General features: G+C 52.6%; 2 protein-coding genes across 12 annotated transcripts in view; one reads left to right on the top strand and one right to left on the bottom strand.

Annotated features, from left to right (window-relative positions):
- MAP1A (microtubule associated protein 1A) overlaps nt 1–15,121 on the top strand; it is a 20,812-nt gene extending 5,691 nt beyond the window's left edge. The window contains exons 3-7 of the mRNA XM_029951121.1: nt 4,094–4,176; nt 4,442–4,582; nt 4,850–12,998; nt 13,147–13,367; nt 13,563–15,121. Of these exons, the coding sequence (XP_029806981.1) occupies nt 4,094–4,176; nt 4,442–4,582; nt 4,850–12,998; nt 13,147–13,367; nt 13,563–13,718 (8,750 nt within the window). The 3' untranslated portion in view covers nt 13,719–15,121. The remainder of the gene's footprint in view (nt 1–4,093; nt 4,177–4,441; nt 4,583–4,849; nt 12,999–13,146; nt 13,368–13,562) is intronic.
- A 1,204-nt stretch (nt 15,122–16,325) lies between these two features.
- The window catches only part of PPIP5K1 (diphosphoinositol pentakisphosphate kinase 1), a 40,234-nt gene continuing 37,909 nt past the window's right edge, over nt 16,326–18,650 (bottom strand). For all 11 annotated transcript variants that reach the window (XM_029951589.1, XM_029951586.1, XM_029951590.1 and 8 more), the window contains one exon: nt 16,326–18,362. In XM_029951589.1, coding sequence (XP_029807449.1) covers nt 17,461–18,362 — 902 coding nt within the window. In that variant the 3' untranslated portion in view covers nt 16,326–17,460. The remainder of the gene's footprint in view (nt 18,363–18,650) is intronic.

An 18,650-nucleotide genomic window follows, 5' to 3' on the forward strand; every position in this document is an offset into this window, starting at 1 on the left:
AAACAGAAGTAGAAACTAAGGAAAACAGCCAACAATGGAAGGATTAAGATAGTATAAGAAAGAGACATCAGAGAGAAATAGAAAAGTGCAGAGACAAGGAGAGCAAAGGGACCCAATACCCTACAAAGTTATAAGATTTATTTTAATCCAGAGTACTTTATGTTACACTTAATAATTGGCTGATAGCAAAAAAAAAACAGGATCCTCCTTGGTTCCTGTTAACTCTCTCACTGAAAAGCAGAAAGCACCCAGCCTCTTCAGATCCAATGACCCAAGAACTCCAAGTATCAGTGCTAGTGTGGTTACTAGGACTGCATTGACATAGGACTACATGCAGCTGCCAGGGTCCCTGTGCCTCACCCCAGAAGGGCCAGGGACCATGTGTCCATTCCAGAATTTCAACCTACACTGCAACCTAAAATGAGACTTCTATCCACCCCTGGTTTCTGCAGATATGGCTCAAAAGCCCACAGAGCTCATCACCCCATTTCCACCCTTCATCTCAAGCAATCCCCTCACTTTTACTCCATTCTTTCAGGCCCCCAACTCCTTTGTCTCCTGTTCCTCCGGGGATTGAAGGTCATTCCCTGGGTCTGAGGGGAGAGGCAGCAGATGGTTCCTGAGGGAAGGGGGAGGGCCCAGGCAACCCACACCTCCTGTATCCCTGCAGTGTGCCATAGCACAGGGCTTTGGTCTTTTGGCTGATGCTAATAGCGCATTTCTTGACTAAGCAGCGTTGAGGAGAGAAGGGCCCTGTGGGCCATTGTAGACCACCGTGGCTCTTTGAGCTACTAGATAACTCCTTAGCCTCCCAGAGCGAAGCAGAAGCATCAGAGCACAGACACTGTGAAGGCAAAGAAACAGTTAAGTCTCCAGTGCCTTGTCATGGACCAGCCCCTCTTCCCCGCCCAGGCGCCGCCCTCCCCATCAAGCCCCCCCCCCCCCCCCCCCCCCCCCCCCCCCCCCCCCCCCCCCCCCCCCCCCGCCCCCACTCCCACCCCAAGTGCGGCAGACTCTTCCCTGAAGCTGCCGGCTGAGGCCGGAGCTGCAGCCTCCATGAGGGGCTCCCGCCCACACCCCAGGGTAAGAACCAAACCAAAGGGCTTTGAATGGGGGGTAGGGGAATGCTGTGGTAGGAGTAGCGGGGAAAGGAGTTGATACCGAATCTGGTGTGTTTGGAATTTGGCTCGCAGGGCGGGCAGGGTGGGCAGGGTGGAGGGACAGAGAGAGAAGATGAACATTACTGGTTGTGGGGTCAGCTTGGACCCAGAACCAGGCGGAGGCCAGTGGGGCCAGGACTGTGACAGTCCACCTCTCAGGCTGGGCTGGGTTGGGAGACATCAGCCTCGGGGCAGCAGCCGAGGGTGGTGTCACTGGCTCTGCCTGGTAGCCCTGGGTGCTGGAGGACTTTGGCGGCTGTCTTTGGGCAGAGGCAGAAGAATCTGAAGGGAAGGCGGATGTTACGGGAATGCGCCTAATGGGAGGGTCTCTGGTGTCAGCTGCTGGATTGCTCAGCTGCTCCAATGCTGAGGGTGAGCGGGATAGCGAGTTTTTGCCAAGTAAGGGAAGGTGGGGAACACTGGGAAAAAAAGGAGGAAAGGGTCACTAAGACGTGGCACGCGCGCCTCTTCATAGACCAACCTATTTGCAGCTCCCCGCCATCCCACCCCCGCTCCCCATTCCCTGCAGCCGGCTTGAGACCGGGACTCTAAGCCCTCGCTTCTGGCTCCCTCTGGAGATTGAGAGGCCACTCCAGAGATTGAGAGCACTCCCTCCCCGGCAGCTGCCCCGCATTCCCAGTCCTGTCAAACCTACAGGTTCCAAGTCTCAGCCCCACCCCCACCCCATCTCCGCTTCTCTTCCCAAGATGGGGGCTCTGGAACAGAGGCGCCAGTTTCTTCTTCCTCTCTGTGTCCCCCCTCTTCACCCCCCATGCAGAGGCAGCCAAGAAAATGACTTGTCATGCTGGGGTGGGGGGTGGGGGCGGAGCTGGAGCCTGAGCTCAGCGCGCACACTCACACACACTCACACACTGCGGCAAACTGCAGCTGCCCAAGCGGCCCCCCCCTCCCCTTCTGCCTCACTGCGGAGACACCTGCCCTCCTGCCTGCTCAGCCTTGGCGCCCCAGCCCACCCCCACAGCATCACTGTCCTAGGAGAAGTGCCCCCTGCCTCATAGGAAGAAAAAGGAAAAACAAGTCAATTCCCTTCAGTGGGATTTCTGGGGGAGCAAAGAGAGAAATAAGGCTTCCTCCCAGGCCTCAAAAGGAGGGGTGCACGATATAGACCACGTACTTGCCAGTCAGAACTAGAGAGCACATGAGTGAGGAACAGGGTCTTTCCCCAAGATGATAACTGGGTTCAGAGAAGTGTAGTTATACACAGGGCCTGTGAGGAATGTGGACTGGTGGAGGAAGACTGGTAGATAGAAAACAAATCAGTCTGTGCCACAGATTTTCTCTTTCAGACCCTCCTAGCTCCAACTTGTGACCTTGTGTGTATATGTCAGGGGTAGTATAGGATTTGCCCTTTTAAATCTGAACTGCTCATGACTAATCTGGCCCTTCCCTGAACCTTGATACCCCTCATCTGCCCAAGAGCTGCCCCAGCCTGTCTCCAAGGTGGTTCTCATCCTCTGAACTGACCTCGAAGCTTCCCACAATTCCCAAGTTAATAGAAGAGAACCCTTGAACTCCTCTTGGGCCCCACCCACCCTCTCTGAGGTTTGCTCTTCTGACACATCTACAGTTCATTTCCCCTGCAGCTGCAAGTGCAGCCCTCTGCTGCCAGATTTACCTGATCCTGGCACTATGGTTCTTCCTCTTAACAAAGGCCCTGGCCCCAGGCTCCTCATGCCCAAGCCCCAGAAAGAGGAAAGAGCTGGATCACAGAAGAGGGTCTAGGGGACAGATTATGAGCACTCCCACCAATATCTGGAATCCCACTCCCCGGGGCCATCTGTTCAACTCTCTGCCTGCAAGGTAATGCCACCACTGTGTGTGGCAGTCAGGAAGGGCAGAAGCAGGAGATGGCAGCATCCTCCATTATCTTCTAAGCTGCCACTTTCTTTCTTTGCTGCATTGCTCTGTGTTTCATGTGAGTCTGCAGGAGGGAAGTAGATAGGGGATTTGAGGCTATTTTGTCTTCCTCCATGGCCTGGGAACACTCTGAGTCTCTCCTTCCTTATTTGTGTGTTGTTTGTTTTTTTTTTTTTGTGGACCCCTAACTCCCATCTCCATGGCAGAGGGCCCATAGGAGAGGGGGAAGGATGAGAGAAGAAATTGTTCACAAGGGATGGTTTGTGGGGCAGTGAACCAGGCCTCTCTTGTGCCTGAGGACATGGGGGTGAGGTGGGAGAGGGAGCTGTAACCTTTGGTGGTGGGGACAGCATGATTGTGTGCATGCTTGTGAGCGCAGGCTTGGCCTCTGAAGAACTAGATAACAGAACAAGAAATTATACCATTTCTAATCTTTGAATTGTAAAAGCCCAAGGGTTTAGATAGATAGAAACAGTGTCTTTTGGAAAATAGGAATTCTGGCTGTGGATGGGGAATGGGAAAGAGGATGGGGAGTGTGTAGACACTGCAAAGTGCCCATCTCATGTTTCCAGGCACTCAGCTGGCATGAAAGCCCAGGGCAGAGGCAGGCTAGTGAGGAGAGAGCTGAGTAAGCATCACAACCCCAAGAGCCCTCCCTCCAGCTGAGCCCCCCAACCCCAGGCAGCACCAGGAGCTTAGTGCTCGAGAGGGACAAAAGCTTCTTGTCAATAGGGCAGCCTGAGGCAGGAGTTTCAGGCTGAGGGGGTGGGGGTACCAGACTGAGCAGGCAGAGGATGTGGCATATGAAGGGGGGAGAGAAGACAGCAGTGTGGGAGAAGGGAGGAGAAAACCCTGAAAGGGAAGGGCTGGAGGAGCCAGTTCCTAGACCTTACTCAGCAGTATCCAAAGCGGCAAGATCTAAGGATAGCTAGGCTCCTCTTTCCCCTCAGCTCCATTTTCTGACAATACATTCTTTTCTCTCCTCCCCCACGCAATGCCTATCCCTTTTACTATACCCACTCTCTTCAATACAAAATCCTGCATCTCTCCCTCAGGCCAGAGGACCCTCTGCCACCAGAGTGATATCCTAGAGACAGTCATCCTGGTAAACCCCAGTGCCGACAGCATCAGCTCTGAGGTAAGGCCAGGGCCTATGCCTTGCCATTAGGGCTTGTTGGAAGTACTGTAACCCACCCCTGCCAGTACTACTGCTGTAAGGCCAAGAATTCCTAGACTTGGCTTTGAACCATCTAAGTGGCCTTACGACCCCCAGCCCCACACTCGAGGTGTTGTGGGCCTACTAGTGGGGAGTATGTCTTTGCAGTACTGAGGGGAACCAGGAACATCCAGTGCCCTTCCCTGGGTTTCCCACATCCATGACCACTCCTGTCCTTCCGTTCTAGGTTCACCATCTCCTTAGCTGTCCATCAGCTCACAAACTACTGATCTTGAGTGGGCAAAGTTTAGAGCCCGGGGGAGACCTCATCCTACAGAGTGGCACCTACTCTTATCAGAACTTTGCCCAGGTCCTTCACAACCCAGAGGTAAGTTTCATGTCTGAGTATCTGGAAGGAATGGAAACTGGGGTAGAACTAGAGCTGTGGTGAGGGATCCAAGGATGGGGAAATCTCATGTTCTTGAAGGCTGGGAACTCTGTCAAAAAGGTAGGAGGCGGTCACCTCGCAAAGAGGTGGCAACTAGCAGACCTAACTTAAGTTGGGTTAAGGCAACCCCAGGTTGCCACCTGACCTGATCAGCCTTTTTTTTCTTTTTTTTTTTTCTGATCAGCCTTTTATCTCTCATTCTTCTAGATTGCCCAATTGCTCAGCAATAGAGACCCTGGAATCCAGGCCTTCCTCACCGTTTCCTGCTTAGGGGAGGGAGATTGGAGCCACCTGGGACTATCCAGTTCCCAAGAGACCCTGCACCTCCGACTAAACCCTGAGCCCACACTGCCCATCATGGATGGTGTGGCTGAATTCTCCGAGTACGTCTCTGAGACTGTGGATGTGCCATCTCCCTTTGACCTTCTAGAGCCCCCCACCTCAGGGGGCTTCCTCAAGCTCTCCAAGCCTTGCTGCTATATCTTCCCTGGTGGTCGTGGAGACTCTGCCCTCTTTGCTGTTAATGGTTTCAACATCTTAGTGGATGGTGGCTCTGATCGCAAGTCCTGCTTCTGGAAGCTGGTACGGCACCTGGACCGCATTGACTCAGTGCTGCTCACACACATTGGGGCAGATAACCTGCCAGGTATCAATGGACTCCTGCAACGCAAAGTGGCAGAACTGGAGGAGGAGCAGTCCCAGGGGTCTAGCAGCTACAGTGACTGGGTGAAGAACCTCATTTCCCCTGAGCTTGGAGTTGTCTTCTTCAATGTGCCCGATAAGCTGCGGCTGCCTGATGCCTCCCGGAAAGCCAAGCGCAGCATTGAGGAGGCCTGCCTCACTCTGCAACACCTAAACCGCCTGGGCATCCAGGCTGAACCTCTGTACCGTGTGGTCAGCAACACAATTGAGCCACTGACCCTCTTCCACAAGATGGGTGTGGGCCGGCTGGACATGTATGTCCTTAACCCTGTCAAGGACAGCAAGGAGATGCAGTTCCTCATGCAAAAGTGGGCAGGCAATAGTAAAGCTAAGACAGGCATTGTGTTGGCTAATGGAAAGGAGGCTGAGATCTCGGTGCCCTACCTGACTTCTATCACTGCTCTGGTTGTCTGGCTACCAGCCAATCCCACTGAGAAGATTGTACGTGTGCTTTTTCCAGGGAACGCTCCCCAGAACAAGATCTTGGAGGGCCTGGAAAAGCTTCGGCACCTGGACTTCCTGCGGTACCCTGTGGCTACACAGAAGGACTTGGCCTCTGGGGCTGTGCCTGCCAACCTCAAACCCAGCAAAATCAAACAGCGGGCTGACAGCAAGGAGAGCCTCAAGGCCACTGCCAAGACCGCTGTAAGCAAGCTGGCCAAACGGGAGGAGGTGGCTGAAGAGGGAGCCAAGGAGGCCCGCTCAGAACTGGCCAAGGAGTTAGCCAAGACAGAGAAAAAAGTAAAAGAGTCATCTGAGAAGCCCCCAGAGAAGCCTACCAAGCCTGAGAGGGTGAGGACAGAGTCGAGTGAGGCACTGAAGGCAGAAAAGCGAAAGCTGATCAAAGACAAGGTAGGGAAGAAGCACCTGAAAGAAAAGATCTCAAAGCTGGAAGAGAAAAAAGACAAAGAGAAAAAAGAGATCAAGAAGGAGAGGAAGGAGCTCAAGAAGGATGAAGGAAGGAAGGAGGAGAAGAAGGATGCCAAGAAGGAGGAAAAGAGGAAAGATACCAAACCTGAGGTCAAGAAAATTTCTAAGCCAGACCTGAAGCCTTTTACCCCTGAGGTACGTAAGACCCTCTACAAAGCCAAGGCCCCTGGCAGAGTCAAAATGGACAAGAGTCGGGCTGCCCGTGGGGAGAAGGAGCTGTCCTCTGAGCCGCGGACACCCCCGGCCCAGAAGGGGGCTGTACCACCCCCGACAGTCATTGGGCACAGGGAGCTGGCTCTGTCTTCACCAGAGGACCTCACACAGGACTTTGAGGAGATGAAGCGTGAAGAGAGAGGGTTGCTGGCTGAACAAAGGGACCTAGGACTAGGAGAGAAACCACTCCCTCCAGACACTGCAGAGGAGGGACCCCCAAGCACAACCGGCCAGGGGATACCACCCTCTGGCCCAGGGCTGGAACAAGAAGAGCCTATGATGAAGGAGAGAGATGTTGTCCCAGACATCCCTGAAGAAAAAGGTAGCAAGGATAGAGGCCCAGACTCTGGGGCTGAAACAGAGGAAGAGAAAGATACTTGGGAGGAAAAGAAGCATAAGGAAGCAGAGAGGCTCCCTGATAAAATAGAAGCCAGAGAGGAAAGTGAACCTGAGGTAAAGGAGGATGTGATAGAAAAGGCAGAGTTAGAAGAAATGGAGGAATTGCACCCTTCAGATGAGGAAGAAGAGGAAGAGACAAAGGCTGAAGGTTTCTACCAAAAACATATGCAGGAAGCCTTGAAGGCAACTCCAAGAGGCAGGGAGGCCTTCGGGGGCCGGGAAGTAGGACTCCAGGGCAAAGCTCCTGAGAAGGAGACATCATTCCTAAGCAGCCTGGCCACACCTGCAGGAGCTACTGAGCATGTCTCTTACATCCAGGATGAGACAATCCCTGGCTACTCAGAGACAGAGCAAACCATCTCAGATGAGGAGATTCATGATGAGCCAGAGGAACGCCCAGCTCCACCTAGATATTCTACAAGTACCTACGACCTCCCTGGGCCTGAGGGTCCTGGCCCCTTTGAAGCTAGCCAGCCTACAGACAGTGCTGTTCCTGTCACTTCCAGCAAAGGCTACGCAGCACCAGAGACTGAGCTCACCTACCCCCCCAACATGGTGGCCGCCCCTTTGGCTGAAGAGGAACACGTGTCCTCGGCCACCTCAATCACTGAATGCGACAAGCTTTCTTCCTTTGCCACATCTGTGGCTGAGGACCAGTCTGTTGCTTCACTCACTGCTCCTCAGACAGAAGAGACAGGCAAGAGCTCTCTGCTGCTCGACACAGTCACAAGCATCCCCTCATCCCGCACTGAAGCCACTCAGGGCTTGGACTATGTGCCATCTGCTGGTACCATCTCACCTACCTCCTCACTGGAAGAAGACAAGGGCTTCAAATCACCACCCTGTGAGGATTTCTCTGTGACTGGTGAGTCAGAGAAGAAAGGAGAGATTGTAGGGAGAGGCTTGCCTGGAGAGAGAGCCGTGGAAGAGGAAGAGGAGGAGCTCACAAATGTAGAGGTATCTGAGAAAGTCCCCAGTCAGTTTGGAGCCCCGATGTTTGGTACCCCTGGGCATACGCTACATCCAGGGGAACCAGTCCTTGGAGAAGTAGAGGAGCGCTGCCTTAGCCCAGATGACAGCACAGTGAAAATGGCCTCCCCTCCACCATCTGGCCCACCCAGTGCCACCCACACACCCTTTCATCAGTCCCCAGTGGAAGAAAAGTCTGAGCCCCAAGACTTTCAGGAAGCAGGCTCCTGGGGAGGAACGAGGCGTACACCAGGTGTGGGCAAGGAAGATGCTGCAGAGGAGATAGTTCAGCCAGGGCCTGAAGAGGTCACACTGGAAGAGGGAAAGGTGCCTCCTCCCAAGAGTCCCCATGCCCAGGAAGCACCTGTCAGCATCACTGGGGAACAGACAGGCTGTACTATCCAGCTGTTGCCAGAACAGGACAAAGCAATAGTCCTTGAGACTGTGGAGGCAGGAGAGCTCACAGGCCCAATTCTGGGAACAGAGGCCCTTCCTAGAGATTTGAGAATGCCACTCCAAGAACCTGGTGAAACTCAGAAAGATGGGGTGCTCCAGTTTCCTGACCGAAGCCTCTCCCCTGAAGATGCAGAATCTGTATCTGTACTCAGTGTGGTCTCACCAGACACAGCCAACCAAGAAGCCATCCCCAGGTCTCCCTATGGCTTGACAGAGCAGCATCTACACAAAGACCTTTGGCCAGAGGTATCTCCAGAAGACACCCAGTCACTTTCTCTCTCAGAAGAAAGTCCCAGCAAGGAGACCTCTCTGGATATCTCTTCTAAGCAGCTCTCTCCAGAAAGCCTTGGCACCCTCCAGTTTGGGGAACTAAGTCTTGGAAAGGAAGAAAAGGGGCCTTTGATGCAGACTGAGGACACCTCTCACCACTTAGTGCCCACATCTATTCCAGAACCCTGTGCAGCCACATTGTCACCTCCCACAGTTGGGACCACTGGATACTCTGCACTAGCAGACATCAGAGATGAGAGCCCAGATGGAAAGTTACCTGCCAGCTCCTTCTCTCACACTACATTGTTGGGAGATGGGAAGCACTCACCTGGTGTGATCACAAGCCCTGGTGACCACATTCTGACACCTGACAGCTCCCTCACCAAGAGTCCTGAGTCTTTGCCAAGCCCTGCCATGGAGAGCATTGCCATGGAGTGGGAAGGTAAAGTTCCAGAGTTGAAAGACAGAGCCCCAGAGGAGAGGGACAAGGGACCTGAACCAAAAGATGAAGTCTTACAGCAGGACAAAACTCTGGAGCAGAAGGATGTCATTGTAGAGCAAAAGGATAACGCCACCAGTCAGAAAGATAAGGCTCTGGAAGAGAAGAATAAGGCTGTAGAACAGCAGGATAAGGCTTTTGAACAAAAAGACATAGACTCGGAACAAAAGGACACAGTCCTGGAGCAGAAGGACAAGGCCCTGGAACCAAAAGACAAAGAACAAAAAGACAAGATTCAGGAACAGGAGGACAAGACCTCAGAAGAAAGAGGTGAAACCTTAGAACAAAAAGTCAGAGACATTGAGCAAAGAGACAGGGCTCTAGAGGACAAAGTCCCTGAATTGAAGGGCAAGGCCTTAGGACAGACAGGCAAAGCCCCTGAGCAGGAGGACAAGGCCCATGGACAGAAAGATAAGGCCTTAGAACAAAAAGATAAAGACTCAGAACAAAAAGGCAAGACCCAAGAACAAAAGGAGGAGGCCTTGGAAAAGAAGGATGAAACCTTAGAACAAAACTACTGGGCCTTAGGACAGAAGGATGAAGCCCTAGAACAAAACAATAAGGCCACTGAACAGAAAGATAAGGTTCTGGAAAAGGACAGAATTCAGGAGCAGGAGAGCCCAGTGCAGGAGGATAAAAGCATGAAACCAAAGGAGAAGATCCTAGAGGAAAAATCCCCAGAAAAAGTTGACGCCGTGCAAAAGAAAGAAGCTCTGCTGGAGAAGACCAAAGTTCTGGGGCTGGAAGAGAGCCCTGTGCATGAGGACAAGACCCGGGATCAGGGAGAGAAGTACTGGAAGGAGCAGGATGTGGTACGGGAGTGGCAAGAAACATCTCCATCCAGAAATGAGCCAGTTGGAGAACAGAAGGAGCCTGCCCAGACATGGGAGGACATATCTCCTGAGCGGGAGGACAGGTACTGGAGGGGCAGAGAGGATGTGGCCCTGGAACAGGACACATACTGGAGGGAACTGAGCTGTGAGCGAAAGGTCTGGTTTCCTCATGAGCTGGACAGCCAGGGGGCCCGGCCACGGTACACAGAAGAACGGGAGAGCACTTTCCTCGATGAGGGGCCAGATGATGAACAGGAAGTGCCCCCACTGGAGCACATGCCTCAGAGCCCCTGGGCCTCAGACTTCAAGGGTTTCCAGGAGCCCTCACCACAGAAGGGGCTGGAGGTGGAGCGCTGGCTAGCTGAGTCACCAGTTGGGCTGCCACTAGAGGAAGAGGACAAGCTGACCCGTTCCCCTTTTGAGATAATCTCTCCTCCAGCCTCCCCACCTGAGGTGGTTGGACAGAGGGTTCCTCCAGCTCCTGGCCGAGAAAGCCCTATCCCAGAGCCTGAGCCCATGCCACCCATGAGGAACGAACCCACCACCCCCTCATGGCTGGCTGACATCCCACCATGGGTGCCCAAGGACAGACCCTTGCCTCCTGCACCCCTCTCCCCAGCTCCAGCTCCCCCAATGCCTGCGCCAGAACCACACACTCCTGCACCCTTCTCCTGGGGCACCACTGAGTATGACAGTGTGATGGCTGCAGCACAGGAGGAGGCAGCTGAGTTGGAAGGTGGGCCGTACTCTCCCTTGGGGAAGGACTACTGCAAAGCTGAAGGGGAGAGGGCAGAAGAAGGTGGGGCTGGGGCTCCTGGCAGCAGCCCTCAAAGCTCAAAGGTCCCAGAGGCCAGCGAAAGCCATTCAACCAAGGAGCCTGAACAGACAGAACCCGAGCAGAGAGAACCCACACCATATCCTGATGAGAGAAGTTTCCAGTATGCAGACATCTATGAGCAGATGATGCTTACTGGGCTTGGCCCTGCATGCCCCACTAGAGAGTCTCCGCTTGGAGCAGCTGGGGACTGGCCACCACGCATCTCAGCCAAGGAGGAGGCTGCTGGCCGAAACCCATCTGCAGAGAAGGAGCTTTCATCTCCTGTCTCACCCAAGAGCCTCCAATCTGACACTCCAACCTTTAGCTATGCAGCCCTGGCGGGACCCACTTTACCTCCTCGGCAAGAGCCTGAGCCAGGTCTGAGTGAGGAGCCTAGCCTCACCCCACCTGAAGTACCCCCCCGTGTTCCTATTCCCCGGAGCAAAGGCCCAAGCCCCCCTCTTAATGGTAATATCCTGAGCTGTAGCCCAGATAGGAGAGCCCCATCCCCCAAGGAATCAGGCCAGGGTCACTGGGATGACAGCACTAGTGACTCAGAGCTGGAGAAAGGAGCACGGGAACAGCCAGAGAAAGAGGCTGAGTCCCCGAGTCCTCCTCACCCTATTCCTGCAGGGCCCCCTACATTGTGGCCTGAAAGTGAGCCACATACCAGCCCTCCCTCGGACTCACACCTGGGCCCTGCCCGACCCAGCCTAGACTTCCCTGCTTCAGCCTTTGGCTTCTCCTCATTGCAGCCAGCTCCCCCACAGCTGCCCTCTCCTGCTGAACCCCGCTCAGCACCCTGTGGCTCCCTCGCCTTCTCTGGGGACCGAGCTCTGGCTCTGGCTCCAGGGCCCCCCACCAGAGCCCGGCATGATGAGTACCTGGAAGTGACCAAGGCCCCCAGCCTGGACTCCTCACTGCCTCAGCTCCCATCACCCAGCTCTCCTGGGGCTCCTCTCCTCTCCAGTCTGCCAAGACCTGCTTCACCAGCCCTGTCTGAAGGCTCCTCCTCTGAGGCCACCACACCTGTGATTTCAAGTGTGGCTGAGCGCTTCCCTCCTGGCCTGGAGGCTGCAGAACAGGGGTCTGGAGAGCTGGTTTCAGGAATGGAACCAGCTGCCCACAGCCTCTGGGACCTCACTCCTCTGAGCCCAGCACCCCCAGCTTCACTAGACTTGGCCCCAGCTCCAGCTCCAAGCTTGCCTGTAGACATGGATGATAGCACTCTCCCCTGCCGCCTGGAATGCACAGGGGCCGCCACCAAGAAGCCAAGCCCATTCCACAGTCCCTCTCGGGATTGTGCCACCAATGGCCCAACTGAAACCAGCCCCAAACCCCCAGGCCCTGCCCTGGCTAAGGCTGAAAAAGCAGCAGCTGAGACTTGTCCTGCCTGGGAACGTGGGGCTTGGCCTGAGGGAGCTGAGAGGAGTTCCCGGCCTGACACACTGCTCTCCCCTGAGCAGCCACTGTGCCCTGGAGGAGCTTCTGGAGGCCAACCCAGAAGTGTCTCCCCTGAGGTTGAGGTTGGGCCCCAGGGATGTGCTGCTGAGCTCCGACCCCACCGAGGGGAACTCTCCCCATCTTTTCTGAACCCACCTCTGCCCCGATCCACAGATGAAGGTGACCTCTCAACTGAAGAAGCTCGGCTAGTAGGGAGGGGACATCGGCGCCGGGCAGGGGGCCCAGGGGCCACAGGGAGCCCATGCCCTGTGGCTGATGAGACACCCCCAACATCAGCCAGTGACTCAGGCTCCTCACAATCAGATTCTGATGTTCCACCAGAAACTGAGGAGTGTCCATCCATCACAGCTGAAGCAGCTCTTGACTCAGATGAAGATGGGGACTTCCTGCCTGTGGACAAAGCTGGAGGGGTCAGTGGGACTCACCATCCTAGGCCTGGCCATGACCCACCCCCTATCCCCCAGCCAGACCCCCGCCCATCCCCTCCTCGCCCTGATGTATGCATGGCTGACCCTGAGGGGCTCAGCTCAGAATCTGGAAGAGTAGAAAAACTACGTGAGAAGGAGAAAGCCCAGGGGAGAGTAGGGCGCAGGGCCCCAGGCAGGGGCAAGCCAGCATCTCCTGCCCGGCGTCTGGATCTTCGGGGAAAACGCTCACCCACCCCTGGTAAAGGGCCTGCAGATCGAGCAATTCGGGCCCCACCCCGACCACGCAGCACTCCAAGCCAGGCCACCCCAGCAGAGGAAAAGGATGGACACAGCCCCATGTCCAAAGGCCTAGTCAATGGACTCAAGGCAGGACCATGTAAGTATAACATGAAAAGTTAGAGAGATTGTGGGTTGGGGTTGGGTATGGCTAGTCAAAGACTCCAGGAGTAGAAGGAGTTGTGGGAGAAAGATTGTTAAAAGTGTTCTACTTTACCACTCCAATGAGTCCTGGCTTGTCTCTACAGCGGCCTTGGGTTCCAAGGGGAGCTCTGGCTCCCCTGTATACGTGGATCTCGCCTATATCCCGAATCATTGCAGCGGCAAGACTGCTGACCTTGACTTCTTCCGTCGAGTGCGTGCATCCTACTATGTGGTCAGTGGGAATGACCCTGTCAATGGCGAGCCGAGCCGGGCTGTGCTGGATGCCCTGCTGGAGGGCAAGGCCCAGTGGGGGGAGAATCTTCAGGTGAGTGGCAAGGGATGCCAAGGAGGAGGTCTGGTCAAAGCTTACTCAGTAGAAAACAGTCTCTATACATAAAAGGACTGAACCCTTTCTATGGGCAGTGGGACTACTTCCTAAACCATCAGGTGTGATGCCCCATCCCCCTCACTTACCTTCCCTTCATAGTGTCACATCAGGCATGTCTTGTCTCCCTCCTAGGTGACTCTGATCCCTACTCATGACACGGAGGTGACTCGTGAGTGGTACCAACAGACTCATGAGCAGCAGCAACAACTGAATGTTCTGGTCCTGGCTAGCAGCAGCACTGTGGTCATGCAAGATGAGTCCTTCCCAGCCTGCAAGATTGAGTTCTGAAAGAACCACTCTCCCTTCCCCAGGAATCTGCTTCCCCAGCTCCCTTAGAGAATGGCTATTGCTAAGTCCTTTGGGGTGGAGGGACATGGGAGCTGGGGTGGGGGAGACAGGGGACAGGATGTCTTGTTGTGGGAACTTGGGATGGGCTACATGGGAGGGGTTGTCCCTCCCCCTCATCCATACCCAAGAGGATTTTCAAAACCAAAGGCAACAGGTATTGGATAGAGGGAGGGTACAAAATTAGGATAGGAGGTCATCTCATGACAGAGAACTCTGGAGTGACAGCCTCTCCTAACACTACAAATGTTTGTATTGGGTGGGGAGTAAGGATGGGTCTCAGCAACCTCCTCCCTCATGGAGGAAGAGCAGATATCCCCAAGCCCAGGGACCTCTCTATCTCTGTTTAGCAACCCAAGAAAGGATCTCCAGTAATAATTTATGTGACCTGGGGCAGGATTCTGTCAGTAAGGTACCCAGAGCTGCACCTCTTCCTCCATCTCCCATTCCCTTACCCATCAGGGTCTGGGTTCCAGCAGGGGTCTAGGGGTACACCACTGCTATACTGTCCCACTTCTCCCCTCCATATCTGAATGTCTCAGTCCAAAACTTGAAGCTCTTTTGACCAACAGACTGGTGAGAGAAGAAAGTTGCTTATTCTCCCAGCCCCTGCTTCATACCATTCACATCCCAGAGCTGTGCCCAGACCAGGCCTATTGGGCAGCACAAAGAGGGGCAAGGAGAGCCCAGCTCCAATCCCAGAATTCCTCCAAGTTCCCCGACCTTTTGAAGTTTTTACCTACCCATTCCAATTATCCTCATCCCTTTTCATCCCCTGCTTGGCTTCTCTGCATGTAGTCATCTGCTGTGGCCTGGTATGTAATGGGTTAAAAATAAGCCACTGCCTGACATCCCAACATCTGACACCCCAGCAATGTGTGACTCCCCCAACATTCCACTATGCCATCCTGCAGCTGAAATGGGAACACTGGCTGCCTTTCCAGCCCCAAACTCTTGGACGGAGGAAGTAGAGGCCATGCCAGAGAACTTGGGGAAAATGAGAGGAAGGGAAGAGGGAGACAAAGCTGAGCTAAAGCTGAACTCCTACTGAGTAAGATGAAAACAGGCTGAAAAAACCACCCCAGGAGAGGAACTCTCCCCAAGCAAGCCAATGAGCAGCCCTGCCAGACTACCACCGGACTGAGAAATCTAGACGCTCATCAGGGCTTGGCTTCTCTGCCAAATGACTGTGTGGAAACTAAAATGAGCCAGCCTGTGTTCTTCCTAGCTCCCACCCTCCCTGTGCTGCTGTGCTCTGCTCCTCCCCACACTTCCCTGCTATAGTTCCCAGCTGCTGTAATGGAGCCGCCTCCAACTCTTAACAATAAAATCAAGTTCATTACAGATGCTGTTGTACTGCTTAAGCTTTTTCTGACTCTACACATTGCTTAGATCCTGGGCCTTGGCTTCTACCTCTCTGCTTCTCCTGGCGTTGTCATTTTTTTTTTTTTATGTCTTTGATAACTGTAAGCAGCTCAAGGACCCAGGGAAGCCAGAGGACATATGGTGGATAAAGGGAGAAAAGATATGGAGAGCCAGCATAATTTCTGAAAATGAAGATGCCAGAGTATAAGGAATAGGGGCCTAGGATGGGGAGATACATTTGGTTTGCGGGACGGAAGAGGGGCAGGGGGTCTAGGAAGGGGATCTGCATACTATGGGATCAAGAACTGAGGACTGCTCAGATACCCTGGATAAGGGAACACCAAAGAGGCAGAGTTGAGAAGCTCTAAGAGATCCAGAGCCTATTGAGGTTGTAAAGAGCACTCACCTGCACATTTAGAATTTCCAGAGTTAATACTGGATTTTTCCCTTGCAGTGAAACCTTTTATAGTCCTAGGTATATCAGGAGAAGCCTGGTTGTGAATGTAAATATATGGGGAAGGGGATATTCCAGCCTTCCCAGTGTATTGGACTTTCCCAATGTAAATATGTCAAGGAGGTTAAAGAAAAACCATAACTCCTTTATATCAACTCCTCCTGACACTCCAAAGCATCAGAGTAGAAAATTAAGAGGGTGATTCTAAGGATCTGTTGAGAAGACAAGTACTTACTGGTGCTTCACAGAAACAGAAACTCTCTCCCCCACAACACTACTCATTTAAGACATTTTGAGATGGTGGGCTGACTGCCATAGGGCCCTCCTGGGATGCCTAATCTATTTTATTTTATTTTATTATTTTATTTTATTTTATTTTATTTTATTCTTTAAATGTTCATTTATTTTTGAGAGAGAGAGGCAGACTGCAAGCAGGGGAGGGCCAGAATGACAGGCAGATACAGAATCAAAAGCAGGCTTCAGGCTCTGAACTGTAAGCACAAAACCCAATGTGGGACTCAAACCCATGAGCTGTGAGATCATGACCTGAGCCGAAGTCAAACACTTAACGGACTGAGGCACCTAGGCACCCCTGGATCTCTTTATTTTATAGTCCCTTCCCACTCAACTATAGCAGCTTTTGACTGGTTCAGATCAATTCAGTCACAAACAACCATGATTGATTTATAGTCATAGTCATACTTGAATTCACAAGGACATCATCACCACCATCACCATTTGTATTATTTCGTATTTATTGAGCACTCATAATGTTCTGGCTATCCCATTGCAATGATTGCATTACTCCTCCTACCCATCCCCTTATCTTTGGGAAAAGCTTCATAATCACACCTGACTCTAAAGACAATGATAAAAGGGAAAACCTCTTGGGGACCCTGGAGTGTTTGGTCTTTGGCCAGTCTGTGCCTGGCACTACTACAGAAATATATATAATCTTTGCTCATGTCTGTACAATATTGATCTTTGCTGATTGCTTAAAATAGAACCTGATTTTCTCTGCTATAGCATCTTTTTTTTTTGTCTGTCCTTGATGGAATGTATTAAATAAGCAAACACCCCAACAAGGAAAACAAGTTGCTATAGCATCTCTTAAGCCAAGTAGCCTCACAACAAAAGGAGACCCAGCTTCACAGATTGGCCAAGAACTTCCCCCAGAGCATTTTAAATAGTTACTCTTAAAATTTTCACAGGAATCTAATACCTATTTTTCCCCAGAGCTATTGCCCAAAGGAAAACTACTGGGTCAGAGGGGGAACTTGCAACATTATACAAAACACCTATAAGCCAATCTAAAGATTCATGGCCACAATGGATGTTTGTTTGGGAAAGGGATTCTCCCCCCTCTACTTCCCCGCCACCCCAGATATTTCATAGCCATCCTGAGGAGTGTTAGCAAAGACAAGAATCTTCCTGAATGCACAAATGGTCTAAGGGTACCTTGAGAAGTTGTGAATATTTCCCCAGAAAAGTGGAGACCTTGGAGTCTCCTTTTGCACTGGATGTCTCCGGACAGTGTCTTCAGCAGTTAAGTGGCATTTCTTTTAACAATCTGGAATTTCCTGGGATGCTCAGAGGACGCTGGGTAATGATACTTCAGTCCACACCTTTATGGAAATCCTATTCAAGTCTAATGGTCATATGAGGAGTCAATGGTTGCTTTGAACATGAAATTAGCTCCCCACCAAGCCCAGCTCTGGCACAGTTTTTGGCCTCATGCCAAGAGGACTGCTTCCTCAGATACCTCTGGTGAGATCCAAGGTCTTACACTGGTAGGTGAGTTAGCCAACAGAAAAAGTTGTTAGCTCAAATAGCTGGTATAGTGTGACACCACTAATGAGAACATGATTAATCACATGTTGCTGGTGGAAGGGGTGAGTGCTGGTCACAGGCCAGAGACTGGCTCTGAGGGTTTGGATCACTAGATTGATACTGGGCTTGGGGCATATCCTCTCCAGGCAGCTGGTCAGTCACCTCAGGGACCACCCAGGACTGCTGATTAGCCTCAGGGACCTCCTGTATTTGCAGATCATCCTCCACAGGAAACTCTTGGGATGGTTTATCAACCTCAGGAATGTCCTGAGACAACAGATTGATTGCAGAAGCCTCTTGGATTAGCCTGCCAACCTCTACAAAGAACTGAATCTCCTCAGGGATCTCTTGGGCTGGCTTGTCAACTTCTACATGGATTTCCTGGATCAGGCCACCAACCCCTACAGGGAACCCATGGGCCAGCTTGCCAACCTCCACAGAGACCTCCTGGCATGGCTGACTGACCTCCTCAGGGTTCCCCTGGCAAAGCTGGGAAGCTTCCTCAGAGATTTTCTGGCACAGTTGGCTTGCCTTCTGGCATGGCTGGTGGATCTGAGGGACCTCCTGGCACATCTGGTTAACATTATCACGGTCCTCCTGACATGGCTGGCTGATGACAGGAATCTCCTGGCATGGCTGGCTGACCTCTTCAGGGATGTCTCGGCATGGCTGGCTGATCTCAGAAACTTCCTGGTGTGGCTGGCTGGTTTCCACTGGAGGTTCCTGTGAAGAGTGGCTTGGTTCAAAGGGCTCTTGCACCTCTTCAATGGGGAGCTCTTGTTCTCCATTCCCAGGGAGCATCCCAAGGCCTTGATGTTCTTCAGTCATGTGAGAACTTACAGAAGACTGATCACTGAAGCCAAAATGGCAGTTACCATCCACTGCAGTAGGAGAGGAAGGACCAGCACTGGACACAGTACTGGAAGGGCCACTGCTGTCTGTAAAGCAAAGTCAGGAGACCAAGTCAAGCAAGCTGGAAGAGTAGGTTAAATTCTATGTATATGGTTCAAATACCAGAATATATGGCCCGTGTTAGTCATGTGTTGAGAAAAGAGGGTCTGAATTCTTCCTAAGTTATGCAGAGACTCCTAAATTAGCCCCGCTCAGAAACTGTTGCTCTGGCATAATGTATACTACAGGAGTATACAGGAGCACTGAGGTACATCTAAGACTTCAGAAGAGAGTGCTAAGGCCCACTTCATCCAGTTCTTTCACAAATGTACCCC

This window comes from Suricata suricatta, chromosome 9 (assembly GCF_006229205.1).
Source record: "Suricata suricatta isolate VVHF042 chromosome 9, meerkat_22Aug2017_6uvM2_HiC, whole genome shotgun sequence".
Taxonomy (NCBI): domain Eukaryota; kingdom Metazoa; phylum Chordata; class Mammalia; order Carnivora; family Herpestidae; genus Suricata; species Suricata suricatta.